This window comes from Stigmatopora argus, chromosome 11 (assembly GCF_051989625.1).
Source record: "Stigmatopora argus isolate UIUO_Sarg chromosome 11, RoL_Sarg_1.0, whole genome shotgun sequence".
NCBI classification, from domain to species: domain Eukaryota; kingdom Metazoa; phylum Chordata; class Actinopteri; order Syngnathiformes; family Syngnathidae; genus Stigmatopora; species Stigmatopora argus.
Window position 1 is genome coordinate 7,185,937 of NC_135397.1, and position 12,969 is coordinate 7,198,905.

General features: G+C 41.3%; 2 protein-coding genes across 3 annotated transcripts in view; one reads left to right on the top strand and one right to left on the bottom strand.

The window, feature by feature from the left end:
• cdh23 (cadherin-related 23) overlaps window positions 1–8,667 on the top strand; it is a 102,639-nt gene extending 93,972 nt beyond the window's left edge. The window contains exons 51-68 of one of the 2 annotated variants that reach the window (XM_077612592.1): window positions 41–160; window positions 288–465; window positions 605–816; window positions 1,575–1,769; window positions 2,223–2,336; window positions 2,436–2,565; window positions 2,656–2,919; window positions 3,008–3,169; window positions 3,473–3,729; window positions 3,820–3,917; window positions 4,138–4,258; window positions 4,801–4,880; window positions 4,978–5,018; window positions 5,098–5,158; window positions 5,285–5,414; window positions 5,584–5,703; window positions 5,918–6,028; window positions 6,984–8,667. In XM_077612592.1, coding sequence (XP_077468718.1) covers window positions 41–160; window positions 288–465; window positions 605–816; window positions 1,575–1,769; window positions 2,223–2,336; window positions 2,436–2,565; window positions 2,656–2,919; window positions 3,008–3,169; window positions 3,473–3,729; window positions 3,820–3,917; window positions 4,138–4,258; window positions 4,801–4,880; window positions 4,978–5,018; window positions 5,098–5,158; window positions 5,285–5,414; window positions 5,584–5,703; window positions 5,918–6,028; window positions 6,984–7,325 — 2,736 coding nt within the window. In that variant the 3' untranslated portion in view covers window positions 7,326–8,667. The remainder of the gene's footprint in view (window positions 1–40; window positions 161–287; window positions 466–604; window positions 817–1,574; window positions 1,770–2,222; window positions 2,337–2,435; window positions 2,566–2,655; window positions 2,920–3,007; window positions 3,170–3,472; window positions 3,730–3,819; window positions 3,918–4,137; window positions 4,259–4,800; window positions 4,881–4,977; window positions 5,019–5,097; window positions 5,159–5,284; window positions 5,415–5,583; window positions 5,704–5,917; window positions 6,029–6,983) is intronic. The other variant, XM_077612591.1, reaches the window with a different exon arrangement.
• eif3s6ip (eukaryotic translation initiation factor 3, subunit 6 interacting protein) lies at window positions 8,636–12,782 on the bottom strand. Its single transcript, XM_077612593.1, has 15 exons — window positions 12,616–12,782; window positions 12,299–12,335; window positions 11,988–12,198; window positions 11,838–11,917; window positions 11,676–11,737; window positions 11,504–11,573; window positions 11,350–11,423; window positions 10,702–10,873; window positions 10,170–10,324; window positions 9,923–10,093; window positions 9,625–9,758; window positions 9,358–9,531; window positions 9,080–9,269; window positions 8,915–8,995; window positions 8,636–8,834 (listed from the first exon to the last, which is right to left on the bottom strand). Exons 1-15 carry the CDS (start codon window positions 12,637–12,639, stop codon window positions 8,772–8,774), a joined length of 1,698 nt encoding a protein of 565 aa, XP_077468719.1. The 5' UTR covers window positions 12,640–12,782; the 3' UTR covers window positions 8,636–8,771.
• Between the last annotated feature and the right edge of the window lie 187 nt (window positions 12,783–12,969).

Below are 12,969 nucleotides of genomic sequence, written 5' to 3' on the forward strand. Positions count from 1 at the left end.
AATGCATTGTTTCACAGTCAGTCTTCCACTTGTGTTTCAGGGGGAGATTTACATCCTCTCTCCCTTGGATAGAGAGACAAAAGACCACTACACCCTAACTGCCGTTTCCCGTGATAACCCTGGTGGCAGTTCAAACAACAGGCGGGAGAACTCTGTCCAGGTAAATATTGCATTGCAAACAGTGGAAAAATAAAACTAAATACATTGAGGAATAACTTAATATGATGTTGGTAAGCCTGTTTCTCTCTAGGAAGACATATGTCAATCGTCTCATTGTTGATCTTTAGGTCCTCGTGACAATTCTCGATGTCAACGATTATCGGCCGCGATTCTCGGAGCGAGTTTTCACCACAAGCGTGTTTGAAAATGAGCCCAGCGGAACATCAGTGATAACTGTGAAGGCTTCGGATCTGGATGAAGGTGAAAATGGTGCGGTACTCTACAGCCTGCTGGGGTTCCATTCCGGTGAGAATATCCACAACCACTTGCTAGGATCTGAAAGTGCCAATATTTTGGGGTGCCTATAGTATGGAAGAAAATTGAAATTGCATTTCAAGAATTGTTGAAAAAGAAACTCATTCTCAATACGGCTGTCTCTTTTCAGATGCCTTTTCCCTGGATCCAAACACTGGACTTGTTCGTTCTCGTCGTCTGCTTCAATCATCTGAGCACTTCAACCTCACTGTGGTGGCCACAGACCAGGGTCGTCCCCCCCTGTGGGCAACGGCGGACCTCATCATCATGGTCATAGATGTCAATGATAACCGGCCTGTATTTGTTAGACCGGCCAATGGAACCATCATCCATATCTCAGAGGTAACGCTATGCTAAACTGCATGACATTGTAATTCTCCTTTATTAGTATATTGGCCATGGCAATGGCGCCTCCAGAAATTTTTCACAGGGGTGCCCAGATGGGGCCACTGAAAATTTTGGGGTGGGACACTAAAACTAAAATCCATGATTTCCCAGGTGAAACTTAATCGTCCGTGGGTCATTGAATGGGTGGCATTTAGGTTTTTCTCATGGTGGATGGAAAGTGAAGAAAGAGCAAGGCTGGCTGTCTTAGTGTAGCATTTTCTTCACTTATTTCTTAATATACTTTAATACATGAGGTATTTTCACAACAAATACATAGCTTTACTACTTCCCTTTCTTTATTGCTGTGAGGAGAATTCAAATGTGCGTACGTGAAGAGGAACCTCGAACATCTTTAAGGCTTCTGAATACATTGCTAATGCATAATAGATAACAGCTTCTTCCACAATGAATCATGTGACTAATAATAATTTTAAAATTGCAGGAAATCACAGACATGATTTTGCCTGCACAAATCAACGATAATATCTCCGAGTATTCAATATTAATGCATATTATTACAAATGCTCCAAATATATTTTGTGGATGTAAATATGTGTAGCTGTTTAATCATACTTACACAGAGAATACCTTGTAGTATTAACATGGAAGTTACTACATTACAGTATGCTCACTTAAACACCAGTGTTAGCATTATTCTGGAATGTTTTTGAATGTGTATTATTTTGTTTTGGACTTTTTTTGCATTCACTTAGGAGCAACCTCCAGGCCTTCCAGTGTATGAAGTATACGCAACCGATTCCGATGAGGGCGTGAATGGAGAAGTGCGCTATGGCTTCTTGCAGACAGGAGCAGGAAATAGAGACTGGGAAAACTTCCATATCGACGCTACTTCTGGAGTCATTACAACTACAGTCAAACTTGACAGAGAGAAACAGTCCCTCCATAGTGTGAGTAAACATCAGGTTTAAGACAAAAATAGAGCACTTGTACTTCAATATGTATTTGTGGGCCGTTCCACTATTAGATTTAGCATACTTGCTCACAGTTGTTAATGTTGACGGAGAGGATAAATTAACTTCCTTGCTTTTTCTAACATAATAAAAAGTTCATGGTAACAGGGTTGTATGTATGCTGGGGTGCCCAAGATATTTGAAACATTCTGTTTATTAAAGCAAATATCCATAGAGGTATTATTTCATCTTAACCATTTTATTTTAAATTTAATGCGGTCATCGGAGGTGAGACGAAAGAAAAAATGGCATTTTGGACACTACTCCAGACTTTTATTTTAAAATTATATATTTTTTTTCTCCCTGGATTTATTTATAATCTTAAATTTAGACGTCAATTGTCTTCCATCTTTGCAATGACACTTACGTAAATGGAATGCTTCTTTACAGCTTATCATTGTGGCCCGTGACATGGGGCAGCCAGTGCCTTATGAAACCACACAACCTCTGCAGGTGGCGCTATTAGATATTGATGATAATGAGCCAGTTTTCCTCAAGCCACCAGTGAGTATGAAGAAATACATTTTCTTATAAATAATGACCATCATCTGAATGTGGATTTCTATAAACTTTTGAGCATTCTTTTGGTGTTGTGCACCTCAGCGTGGTAGCTCGCCTTACCAAAAACTGTCAGTACCAGAACACTCTCCTCCCGGTACTGTGGTGGGGAACGTGACCAGAGCCGTGGACGCCGATGAAGGCTCCAACGCCATTGTTTACTACTTTATTGCAGGTAATCCTGCCCCGCGCTCCCTCTCTCTCATTTTGATCTGTTTCTTAATGACTCACAAATTACACTGTGCATCTTTCCCTATTTTTAAAGGGGGAAACAGTGATGGAAACTTTGGCTTGGGTCTAGACGGAGAGCTAAAGTTGTACAGGGAACTGGATCGTGAGGAGCATCCAAACTATTCCATCATCATCAAAGCTTCTAGTAACAAGAACTGGAGTCCTTCCAGGGGTCAAAGGGCTTCCCGAGCCAAAGCCCTGGACCCCGCTAGAGACCCCAGCCTCCTGGAGGTGCGCATTGAACTGGAAGACATCAATGACCAGAAGCCAAGATTTTCCAAAGCAGAATACACTGCAGGTATTTTTTTAGATATATATTTCTTGTGTGGACCGGTATGCATTTTGTGGAGGTGTCAAAAGATGATTTGGTTCTTGTTTTCTTGCAGGAGTGGCTGCTAATGCTAAAGTGGGTTCTGAACTCATTAAAGTAGTGGCAATAGATAATGACATTGGTAACAACAGCTTGGTGCAGTATCACATTGTTACCATCCGTTACTTCCCGTCTCAAAGCAACGGAAGTGAGGATGTTGGGAGCATTTTTATTATTGGTAAGTCGCTTGCTTAATTAACCAAGGCACACAAATGCATTCAATAGAAGTAGTGATGTATCAATACTAGTATCAGTACTGATAGGGCACCAAAATTGCATCATGGGTATCCGGGAGTACTAAGAAATAAAATGCCGTATTTATGGAGATTTAATTGACAGAAATTGCTTTCCATTCAGGTGAGTAAGCATTATTGTAGTGTTTTTTTTATCAGTTAATGCAAAAATAGGTGGGTGTTGGAATCGGTATTGGGAGCCAAAAAAAAATGAAATGCAAATGTACTTAATGCTTTTGTATTAACAGGTTTGACAGATGGAATCATTCGCACCTATGACCTCTTCACGGCGTACAATCCCGGATATTTTCAGTTGGAAATTTTGGCATGCGACTTGGCAGGACACAGCACCACCACAAATGTCAATATTTATATCCTGCGGGACGACCAGAGGGTCAAGATAGTCTTCAATGAGATCCCCGATTTAGTCCGTGAAAATCAAGATGATTTCATTAACTTGCTTTCTAACATCACCGGAGCTATCGTCAACCTGGATGACATCCAGGTGAGCTCTTGTTTATATTTTATCAATTCTAGCATCAACGCGTATGCGTTTGGATGGAAAGATTTGATATTTCTGTTTGTTTTGGCCCAGTTTCATGTGGACAAGAAGGGCAGGGTCAATTATGCCCAGACAGACATGTTGATCCATGTCGTCAACAATCAAAGCAACACCATCCAAGATGTTGAAAGGTGTCGTATGAATTCCAAACTGCATTTTTTCACTTTGAAAATCAATGGTTTTGTTGCATCTCAAGTTAACTAATCCTTACACAACAGCATTTTTTTTTTCTTTCATGCATTATTCTGCATCATTCAATTCCTTTAAAACGTTCTACTCGATTCTTATATTGGCTATTTTCTCTGCTGCTAGTCGACCAGCGTGACTCATTTTGTGACTTCTCAACTGCAGAGTTATCCAGCTGATCGATGAAAACAAGGAACAGCTGAGAAATTTGTTTAGGAAATACAACGTGGTGGATGTTCAGCCCGCCGCCGGTGACAAGTTGCCCGATGACATCACCACGCTGCAGGTCGCTGCTTTTGTTGTGTTTACGTGTGGTTTTAACCATTTCAGAGACAGTGGACAGCTGTTCAAAATGTGATACTACTTAAGATTGACCCGGTTTTGGAGCAATTGATAGTTTTGGTCTTTAAGAAAAAGAAAAAAAATAGTAGTAATTATATTTAGATGCATTTTTATTATTAATCAAAATTGAATATTTTTTTTGGTATTGATAAATACATTTAACAAATTAATACACGGTTGATAAAAACTAAATTAATCAAATGGATTAAAAACAGGAATACGTAATGGGTACAGCCCCGAGTAACAATTTATAACTTATAATTTTTTTTAAACATAGATACACTATTTAACTCATTGCCTGCTATTGGCGGTGATAGACATCAAATTGATTTGAACCAGGAAAAGTGGCTGTGAATGGTCATCTTTTAGTGCCAATGACGTCTTGCACTGTCATTGGCAGCCAGTGAGTTAGTTACATGTTAAAATAAAATCTTAATTCATGCTTGAAATGACTATTTAAATATCGATTTTGTCTGTTTATCACAGCTGGTCATCATTATTCTGGCCGTGCTGCTGTGCCTGGCAGGAATATTGTTTGTGTCAATGAACTGGCATTATCGCAGAGTGTAAGTATTTTAACATGCCACTCATATATGGAATGTCTGTCTTAAAACCATGTCACCATTGAGTGTCAGACTAGTGATGATTTTCTTAACTTTGCAGGCATCAGAGGAAGCTCAAAGCTATCGTTGCAGGATCAACAGGTTTGTCTCTTGAGCTGCATAAAGCCGCGTGGTTATTAAGCCGCACGTTTTGAAGAGTTCTTTCCCCTCCACCATGCAGGGAATCAGGGTTTAATGGATATACTGGACATGCCCAACACCAACAAGTACTCCTTTGAGGGGTGAGTCTAGAACATGATGGTTTTTAAAAGCCATACCAGATGCGCGTATCCAAACGACCATTACAAGGAAGTTTAGAAGTAAGGTCACAAACCAAGTATTTCTATATTTTTGGGGGGTCTCTGCAGTGCTAATCCGGTATGGCTTGATCCATTCTGTCACAACCTGGAACTGGCTGCCCAAGCAGACCACGAAGACGACCTGCCGGAAAACCTGAGTGAAATCTCAGACCTGTGGAACAGCCCAGCGCGAACTCATGTTAGTACTTCGTGTTAAGTTCATAACGTGTTTCATTTGACGTCCAACTAGTGATCAACTCGGTTCAGTTCATAGCAACTAGGATTCCATGTGATTGAATGTCAATCATTTTTAGTGAGACTGAGAGTCTATTATTTTATTACAAAGGTAATGTGATATTTTTTCACAGGGAACATTTGGTCGGGAGCCTCAGGCGAAGCCAGATGACGATCGTTATTTGAGAGCGGCGATTCAGGAGTATGACAATATTGCTAAACTGGGCCAGATCATGAGGGAAGGCCCTATTAAGGTGAGACATGAAATGCGGTATCCACTCGATCTCAAATCTCTTGTCTGGTCGGTACTCGAGGAAAGCAATTAAAAGCTCTTAAGTCCTGAGAAATTAAATCGAATTTTAAGCAAAAAACACAGCAGCTAATCGATCCTGGTCTGGATTAGTCATCTTCAACTTCTCTGACAATGCGTGTGCTTCAAGAGTTTGATCCTAACTACAATCCCATCAGGGTTCCCTGCTTAAAGTGGTCCTGGACGACTACCTGAGACTGAAAAAACTATTTGCAGCCAGGCTCGTCACTGAATCCACCAACCAGGCAGAAAACTCGTCAGTTACTGAGGTGGGCTTGGTTGGCTGTGGTGTGCAGCTGCAGCACAAAAAAAACGCTCCCTCTTTTGACTTTCCCCTCTAAGCCGCCTTTTTTTGTATACAACTTTGGTTGACTTAGCTACTTCTAACTACACCAGACCAGACACGACTTTGTTGATATGGCCGTAGTTTAAATGTGTGACGCGTCCATAGAATATGAGCTACAGTGCTTACAAGTGAAATCCACCACAGCAGTAATTTATATTACAACAGGTAAGTTGATCAATAGACATAGTAGATGTAAAAGTGGTCGCCTCTTTGTTTGGCTTCATGTTTGAGCTCAAGATTACTCAACAATGCATAAAGGGGTTATATTCAACATATGTTTGTAATATGAAACAGGAGAAGTGATTAAAATTAGGATCATGAGGTCAAAGATCACTAGATCAAAAAAAACATTTTGCAATATTTTGGTAACAGATTAGCTTATTTAACTTAAATTTTCAGGGTCAGTAATAAATTATGCGAAAGCGGGATGACATTTTGGGGGACGAGTGCAAAGTCCATGCCTACTCTAACAAATATGGCGATGCTTTGAGTTTGGCTGCTTAGGTGCAAGTATTCTTTCTTAGTTCTCTACTTTTTATATTGAAGTCATAGCATTAACCATATTATGCATCATCTTGTCTTCAAATGTTCAGGTTTCTTTACAGCCGAGACAGGCTTAGCATGACAAGAAAAAAAACAGATTGTAGTGTCGGTGGCTGTCTGTCCATTCCTCAAGCAGAACATATGTAATCTGAGTGATTGTTTTGATACCTCTGCAACAGTCTGTGCTCAATCTGCTTCTCCTTTCCTGTCCATTTTGACAAGCGATCTTTCTCTCGCATATTTTTCCACTCCTCTGCGTCTTGTCTCTTCAGCTCATATGGATTTGTTTGTATTTAGTAGCCTCATTTAATATTCCATTCTCTTTCCACCGTTAGCTCATCCAAAGCGATTTGGATGACGACGACGACGACGAGCGCGTGAGCATGGGCGGAGGTCGCGGCACCCTGCGCTTGAAACACAAGCTTCCCATGGAACTGAAGGGACCCGAGGGCGTGCACGTGGTTCACGGTAGCACGGGCACCCTGCTGGCCTCTGACCTCAACAGCCTGCCAGAGGACGACCAGCGGGCTCTGGCGCGCTCGCTCGAGGCTCTTAACGCCGACGGCGGGCTCTACTCCGAGCGCAACGCCCGAACCGAGTCGGCCAAGTCGACGCCGATGCACCGTCACAAGGACGGCGAGCTAACGGAAAGCCCTTTGGAAATCACCGAGTTATGACTAGCCGAGGCCTCGCTGGTCTAAACGCAATCATGACTCAAGTGTGTGTGTGCGCTTGTGTCTCCACACCACCAGGCTGACCTTGTTTGGAATGTACTGGGATGGTCAGAGAAGGAGCAGTTTGTGAGTATGCTTGACCACTACGTGGACCAAAACACTCAACAGGATTGGTTTACTGTAAGTGGATGGTAAACCTGTTTTAAAAATGAAAGCGCCGCCCCCTTTTCAAAATCAGAAAGGGAAACGATCGGCAGAGGACAGCTTGAACTAAACATTTCAACGTCATCAAGTTCCACCCAAAGAACAAAAAGGACATCGAGGACATGATTTCTTTTGGAGAGACTTTAGATGCAGAGGGTGCTGCATCCTCACCGCATCTGCTCACACAAACGCACACTAACACACACACAGCCCTACACATTCAGACCAGCGAATGGCCTTCAATGGGAGAATATTCCATCTCCTTTTCATACTTTGATTTCATCTGCAAGCGTAAAACCAGTGTCTGTGGAGTGAAGGTGGATTCTAAAAATCTTTTAGTCAAAATGTGAACGTAACGATGCAGTGTGACCAGGATGCCTCAAAATACCTCTTGATGCTTGAAAAATGTGTTGGATCAGAAAAGGCCAACATCCCATGCCAAGCAGGTCCACCTTTCCACAGTTTACATTGGATGGATTAAAAAAAACAAAGGATTATTCAAGATGGTTTATTTTGAAGCTAAAACTGTTAAATTCCAGTCCACAAACTTTAACAAAAAAATGTATTACCTGTTGTATTTTCTTGATATGAAGATGGCAAGTTGCCCACCAAAACTTTACACTGCCACATGAGGGGAGTTAAAGATTCATGCTCAAAAGGAGCCATGTTTACTTTTATTTTTTTATTTCCAAATAAGTATTGATATTTTTAAACAAATGCCTGCTTATCTCAAAAGGTAGGTCATTTATTTGGATGTCTGTGGGCGTACGTGTTAACTGTGCAATGGTATTTTTGTTCCTTTCTATGACGCTGTTTCTCATGAGTGGTGTGTTTCAAACTTATTTTTATTTGTACATTTTTTTGTATGTTTTTATTTCTTTGTCGTTAATGTCACCAGCCCTGAGATCTGTGATAATAAAAGAAATATGCAACAATTTGTCACATTCTTATTAGGAATGAAAGGTGAAAAAATGTTTAACTTTATCAACAAGGGCTATTCTTCTATGTACTGGTACTAAAATATTACAGTATTGTGAAAAATTGGTTAATTGCGGGCAGTCTTGAAAACACTGCCATCTAGTTGTTATATGCAATAAACACAGGTGAGCTAGTAAGACCACTAATGTATCGATTTATTGTGTCAATTAATAGAAAAGTCACCAATACCTGATCTTAAGAAATTTGACACAAACCAAATCAATGCTGATGACTTGTTAAGTTTCAGATTTATCGGCTCGTGGCGCTTCAAGACGTCGTTGTTGTGCTGCTGCTGCTGCTACCCGGAGCCTTTTTTAGTGTCCGATTCAACTGTGGAGACGAGACGGGAGTGAATTATAGTCCGAAAACAGTCACGAAAAAGGTCACATTTAGGAAAGATCTCTACTCACCTCCTCGAACTTGTGAATCTGTCGGATGAAAAAGTCTCCATATCGGCGTGCCACTTTGGTGTCTGCTATGTGGATCATGTCCTTAAAAAAGGGGAATTGCAAGCTAATTACAAATGCATTTTTAATTCCCTCAAATAGATGATCATCATCTTGATAAACCATTACCTTGTCAATATAAAAGTCCACCTCCGAAGCAGACTGGAATTCTCCATCCAGAGCAGAGATGCCGCTGGTCCACACCAAGTTCTTCATCTTGTGTTTGAACACGAGGAGCTGAATCCTAAAGTCTTGCTCGGCCATGTCCAAGAACCCTGCTAGCTTGGCCACTGGCATCCTGGTGTACAACTTCAAGAAACTGGATTGACACACCACATCAGTGGGTTTATTTCCCACACCGTAAGCAACAACACTCAAAAGTGCTCCAAAAAAGTCGGTTACGGCACCTGCGGATGGTGGAGAGCTGAGCCTGCTGCTCCACTTCCTCTAAAAAGACCTTCAGCTGCTGCGTGAAGGGTTCCTTGTAGTAGTCGGGGCTGATATTGTCATAGTTGGGCACTACTGGAGACAAGAACTTGGGGCGGGCGAAGGTGAACAACTCCTCGAAGACTTGGAGGTCTCTGAGGCGGAAAATGGAACATTTACCAATCTCGTTTGCTCCGACGGGCGGATATCGTCCTTAAGACGATAAGCCAGTGAGCATCTCTTCTCACCCTTTCTGCATGCGTAGCATCTTGTCTCCGTACTTATCCCTCAGCTGGGTGTGGATGCTCTCGTCGATGCGCATTGGGTACATGGTGAGCGCGATGGCCAGCAGGCCGTGCATCTGCTCATTCTGTTTGTTGATCTGGGAGCGCAAACGAGAGGTAACGTTTGCACGAAGATTTCCCCACAGAAAATGGTCGTGTAAACGTGGAATTCAAATAACAGCATGATGCCACTTTGTTTTTTGTTGCCTTTTTGATCGTTGTGTAACCTGTGCCTAGCAAGTCGCTTTTACCTGCAACTCACCATCTCATATTTATATGTTGACCTCTGGAACATGTTTCTCGTCCTTTGAATATAGAGCAGGATGTTGGCAAACACTCGAATGGCATCCTGATAACGCCTCATCATCAGATAGGCAAAGCCCACGTAGTAATAGGTGGTGATCTGACACTCGGGCACACGTGAGTACATGCTCTGGAGGGGAAAAAGAGAGAGTCTGAGACCCAAAAAGAGGAGAGAAGACCGCTTCATATGACTTGGTAAGCATTACCTTCTTGTTGAGCTCAATATTCTCTAATACTTTGATGGCCTGGTAGTAATCTCCAAGTAGAGAGTGCAGCCTCAAGAGCCCAACTAAGCTGAAGTAACCCAACATCTTGTAGAGCGAGTGGCGACCATATTCGCCCGCCACACTCTCTGGGTCACCTGCAATAAGGAAACTCATTTGTAGTCTGGCTTTAAGACACCACGTCAACGCACCCAGTACAGTAATCCCTCGAATATCGCGGTTAATGTAGACCAGACATGGCCGCGATAATCGAAAAATTGCAAATTAGGGTCAACCCTATAACTTTTTTTTTTTCTTCAGTGCCGAGTCCTAGTAGCAAGAATGGCTTCCGCTTATGAGTTTTAGGGTGGATTTTCACCTTTTTATGATCTTTAAAAATAATAATAATTAATAGCGGAAAAAATCGCCAAGTAGTGAATTCGCGATTATTGAGGGATTACTGTAATAAGAATTGAAGCGCCTCCCTCACGCGTACATTAGTGAGCACTGTGTATTTTAACATGAATGAGATTACCTCCACTGGTGTAGACTTCAAGCTGACGGTTGATGTTACTTTTATCCACAAGGGAATGGAGCACATTCAGAACACTGTGGACGTTCCAGATCTTTGGGTTGCCACGCAGGAACTCTATCTCCTTCTCCTGCATTTTATCTGTCTTGCAGCGGTACTGACTGAATGACTGGAACTGAAAAGGTAAACAAAGGGATTCACATTTGTCATCAAAAAAACTTAAATATGAGACATGATTATACATAATTTTTCATTGTTCATTACTTCTCATAATTATAAATACATTATAAATTGGTGTGATTTCAATTTTTAAGAAAAAACAGAACTAGACACTATGGGAATTGTGTTACACTAAATCCTAAGTATTCAACTGATTGCATAGCATTGATGGCAAGATGTCCAATTCATTTAAACTGGAAAGAATGCTCATGTATCAGTGCAATTGACGGCGGTAGATGTCCAAACCATTTTGATTGGGAGGGACGAATGGGGGTTGGACACCTAGCACCATCAATGGCAACAAATGAGTTAAAAGGACAGGTTATATTTAAAAATATATATATTATTTTTAATATTTGTGCATAAAAGGGTTCATTCATTTGACATGTTCTGTTAAGTGCTTTGTCAATTTTTTAAAAAAGCAGATCGTACCTGGTAGATAAATTCATCAATGATGTCCCAGAGCCATTGGTTTGGAAGCTCCAAGGGGGCGGGGCCATCAGCATCTGTTTGGAACAAAAACAAAACCTCAACAAAGGATGGGCATTCCAGTGAGAACCATCCGCAAAAAAATCTTGAAACGTACTCAGAATGTAGTTGAAGAGGTTGCAGTAATTGTAGTAGGACTCAAATCTCTGGTTTAAAGTGGGTCCCCCCTAGAGAGAGGAACAGGGGTGCAATTACAGAGAATGACTCTGAAAGCTTTCCCGTGCTATTTAAGTAGGTGAAATATTTCTGTAGAAAAAGTGGTGACTTACGCTGACTTTCGCGTAGATGTGTCTGTAGTAAAGTTCCTTATAAAGAATAAGGAAAACGCCATCTTTTGCAAGCAAAATGTGATAGCAGGTTAACATCAAGGCAAATATAACTTGAAACTCGGAGTCTAGCCAATGGGATTTTGCTGGAAAAACTCGACTCACCGTTGCCAACAAGTGAAGAAATGGATTTCGCATCAGGCCAAGGAGACGTCTTGAAGAATCGGTCAGTCAGCTTGTTCCAACTTGAAGGCAAGGCCAACATCTCAGCAAGAGCAAACAGGAGAAGACGTTCGGACGATCGCTGTCCGTTACCTGTTTTCGTAGACATCTTGGATCTCGTAGATTTTTTGTTCGATACTCTCGCTGGACACGCGGTTGGACTCCAGCTCGTAGACTTTTTGGTCAATCAAGTCCGAGACGGTTTTATGGAAGTATTGCAGGAAATTCTTGATGACCTCTGGGATGACGTGGTAGGTCTGATGTTCACGCTGCCGCTCGAAATCCATGTCTGCTTTTGGGTCACCTGCAAAAGAATGAAGCATTTATCATGGATAGTTTTAGCTCGTGGACTACAGTAACCTACACATAAGTCATTTTTATGTCAAGTAAATGAATGCACAAACCTGTGTGTTGGTCATACTCGTTTGAGTAGCCATCATGCTGGAAATATAAAATGAAGAAACATGAACATGTGTCACGAGCCTGTTGTCAACATGATTTTTAGTTTAAAATTAATCGGCACATTTAATGGAAAGAAGTGGGGATTAAACACGCTGAATAAAAGCAGGGATAGACAAATCGACCAAACACCTAGTGTTATTTTGAACAATACAAGTTCCATGTACCAGAACTACAGCTAAGTTAGCCGGCTATACAGTCTAGCTGTAATGTTATTCATTTTACAAAGACCAAACATTCTGAAAACATAGATTTTACTAACATCTTCCTCGTTGTTGTACGGCATGATTCCAGCAATGTCCCGATGGGTTGTTTTCTTCAAAGGAGGGTGATTTTTGACAATATAATCAGCTAGCTAACCCTGCTAAACCACGCAGCTGCTGCTTGCGGGAAGGCAGGAAGGGAGAGGAGAAAAATGACGTCATTTGGTAGTATCGCGAGATTTGGTAAGCGTGTCCGTCAAATTGATCTTTTGCCGTGCATTTGCAATCTTGTTTATTCATTAAAATGTTTTTAATCTCAACAGATTTACATATTTATTGTGTGTTTTTTACACAATTCAGTAAAACATCCTTTATCCCCGGTAGGTAATTAAAAAGCACGATCGTTTTTCTGT

Excerpts from the sequence above, each read along its gene's own strand:
- eif3s6ip (XM_077612593.1), bottom strand. The coding sequence starts at position 12,639 with ATGCCGTACAACAACGAGGAAGAT. Across the intron at positions 11,918-11,987 it reads CAAGATGTCTACGAAAACAG|TTGGAACAAGCTGACTGACC; the intron begins GTAACGGACAGC and ends CTTGCCTTCAAG. Across the intron at positions 10,094-10,169 it reads ATATTGAGCTCAACAAGAAG|AGCATGTACTCACGTGTGCC; the intron begins GTAATGCTTACC and ends TTTCCCCTCCAG.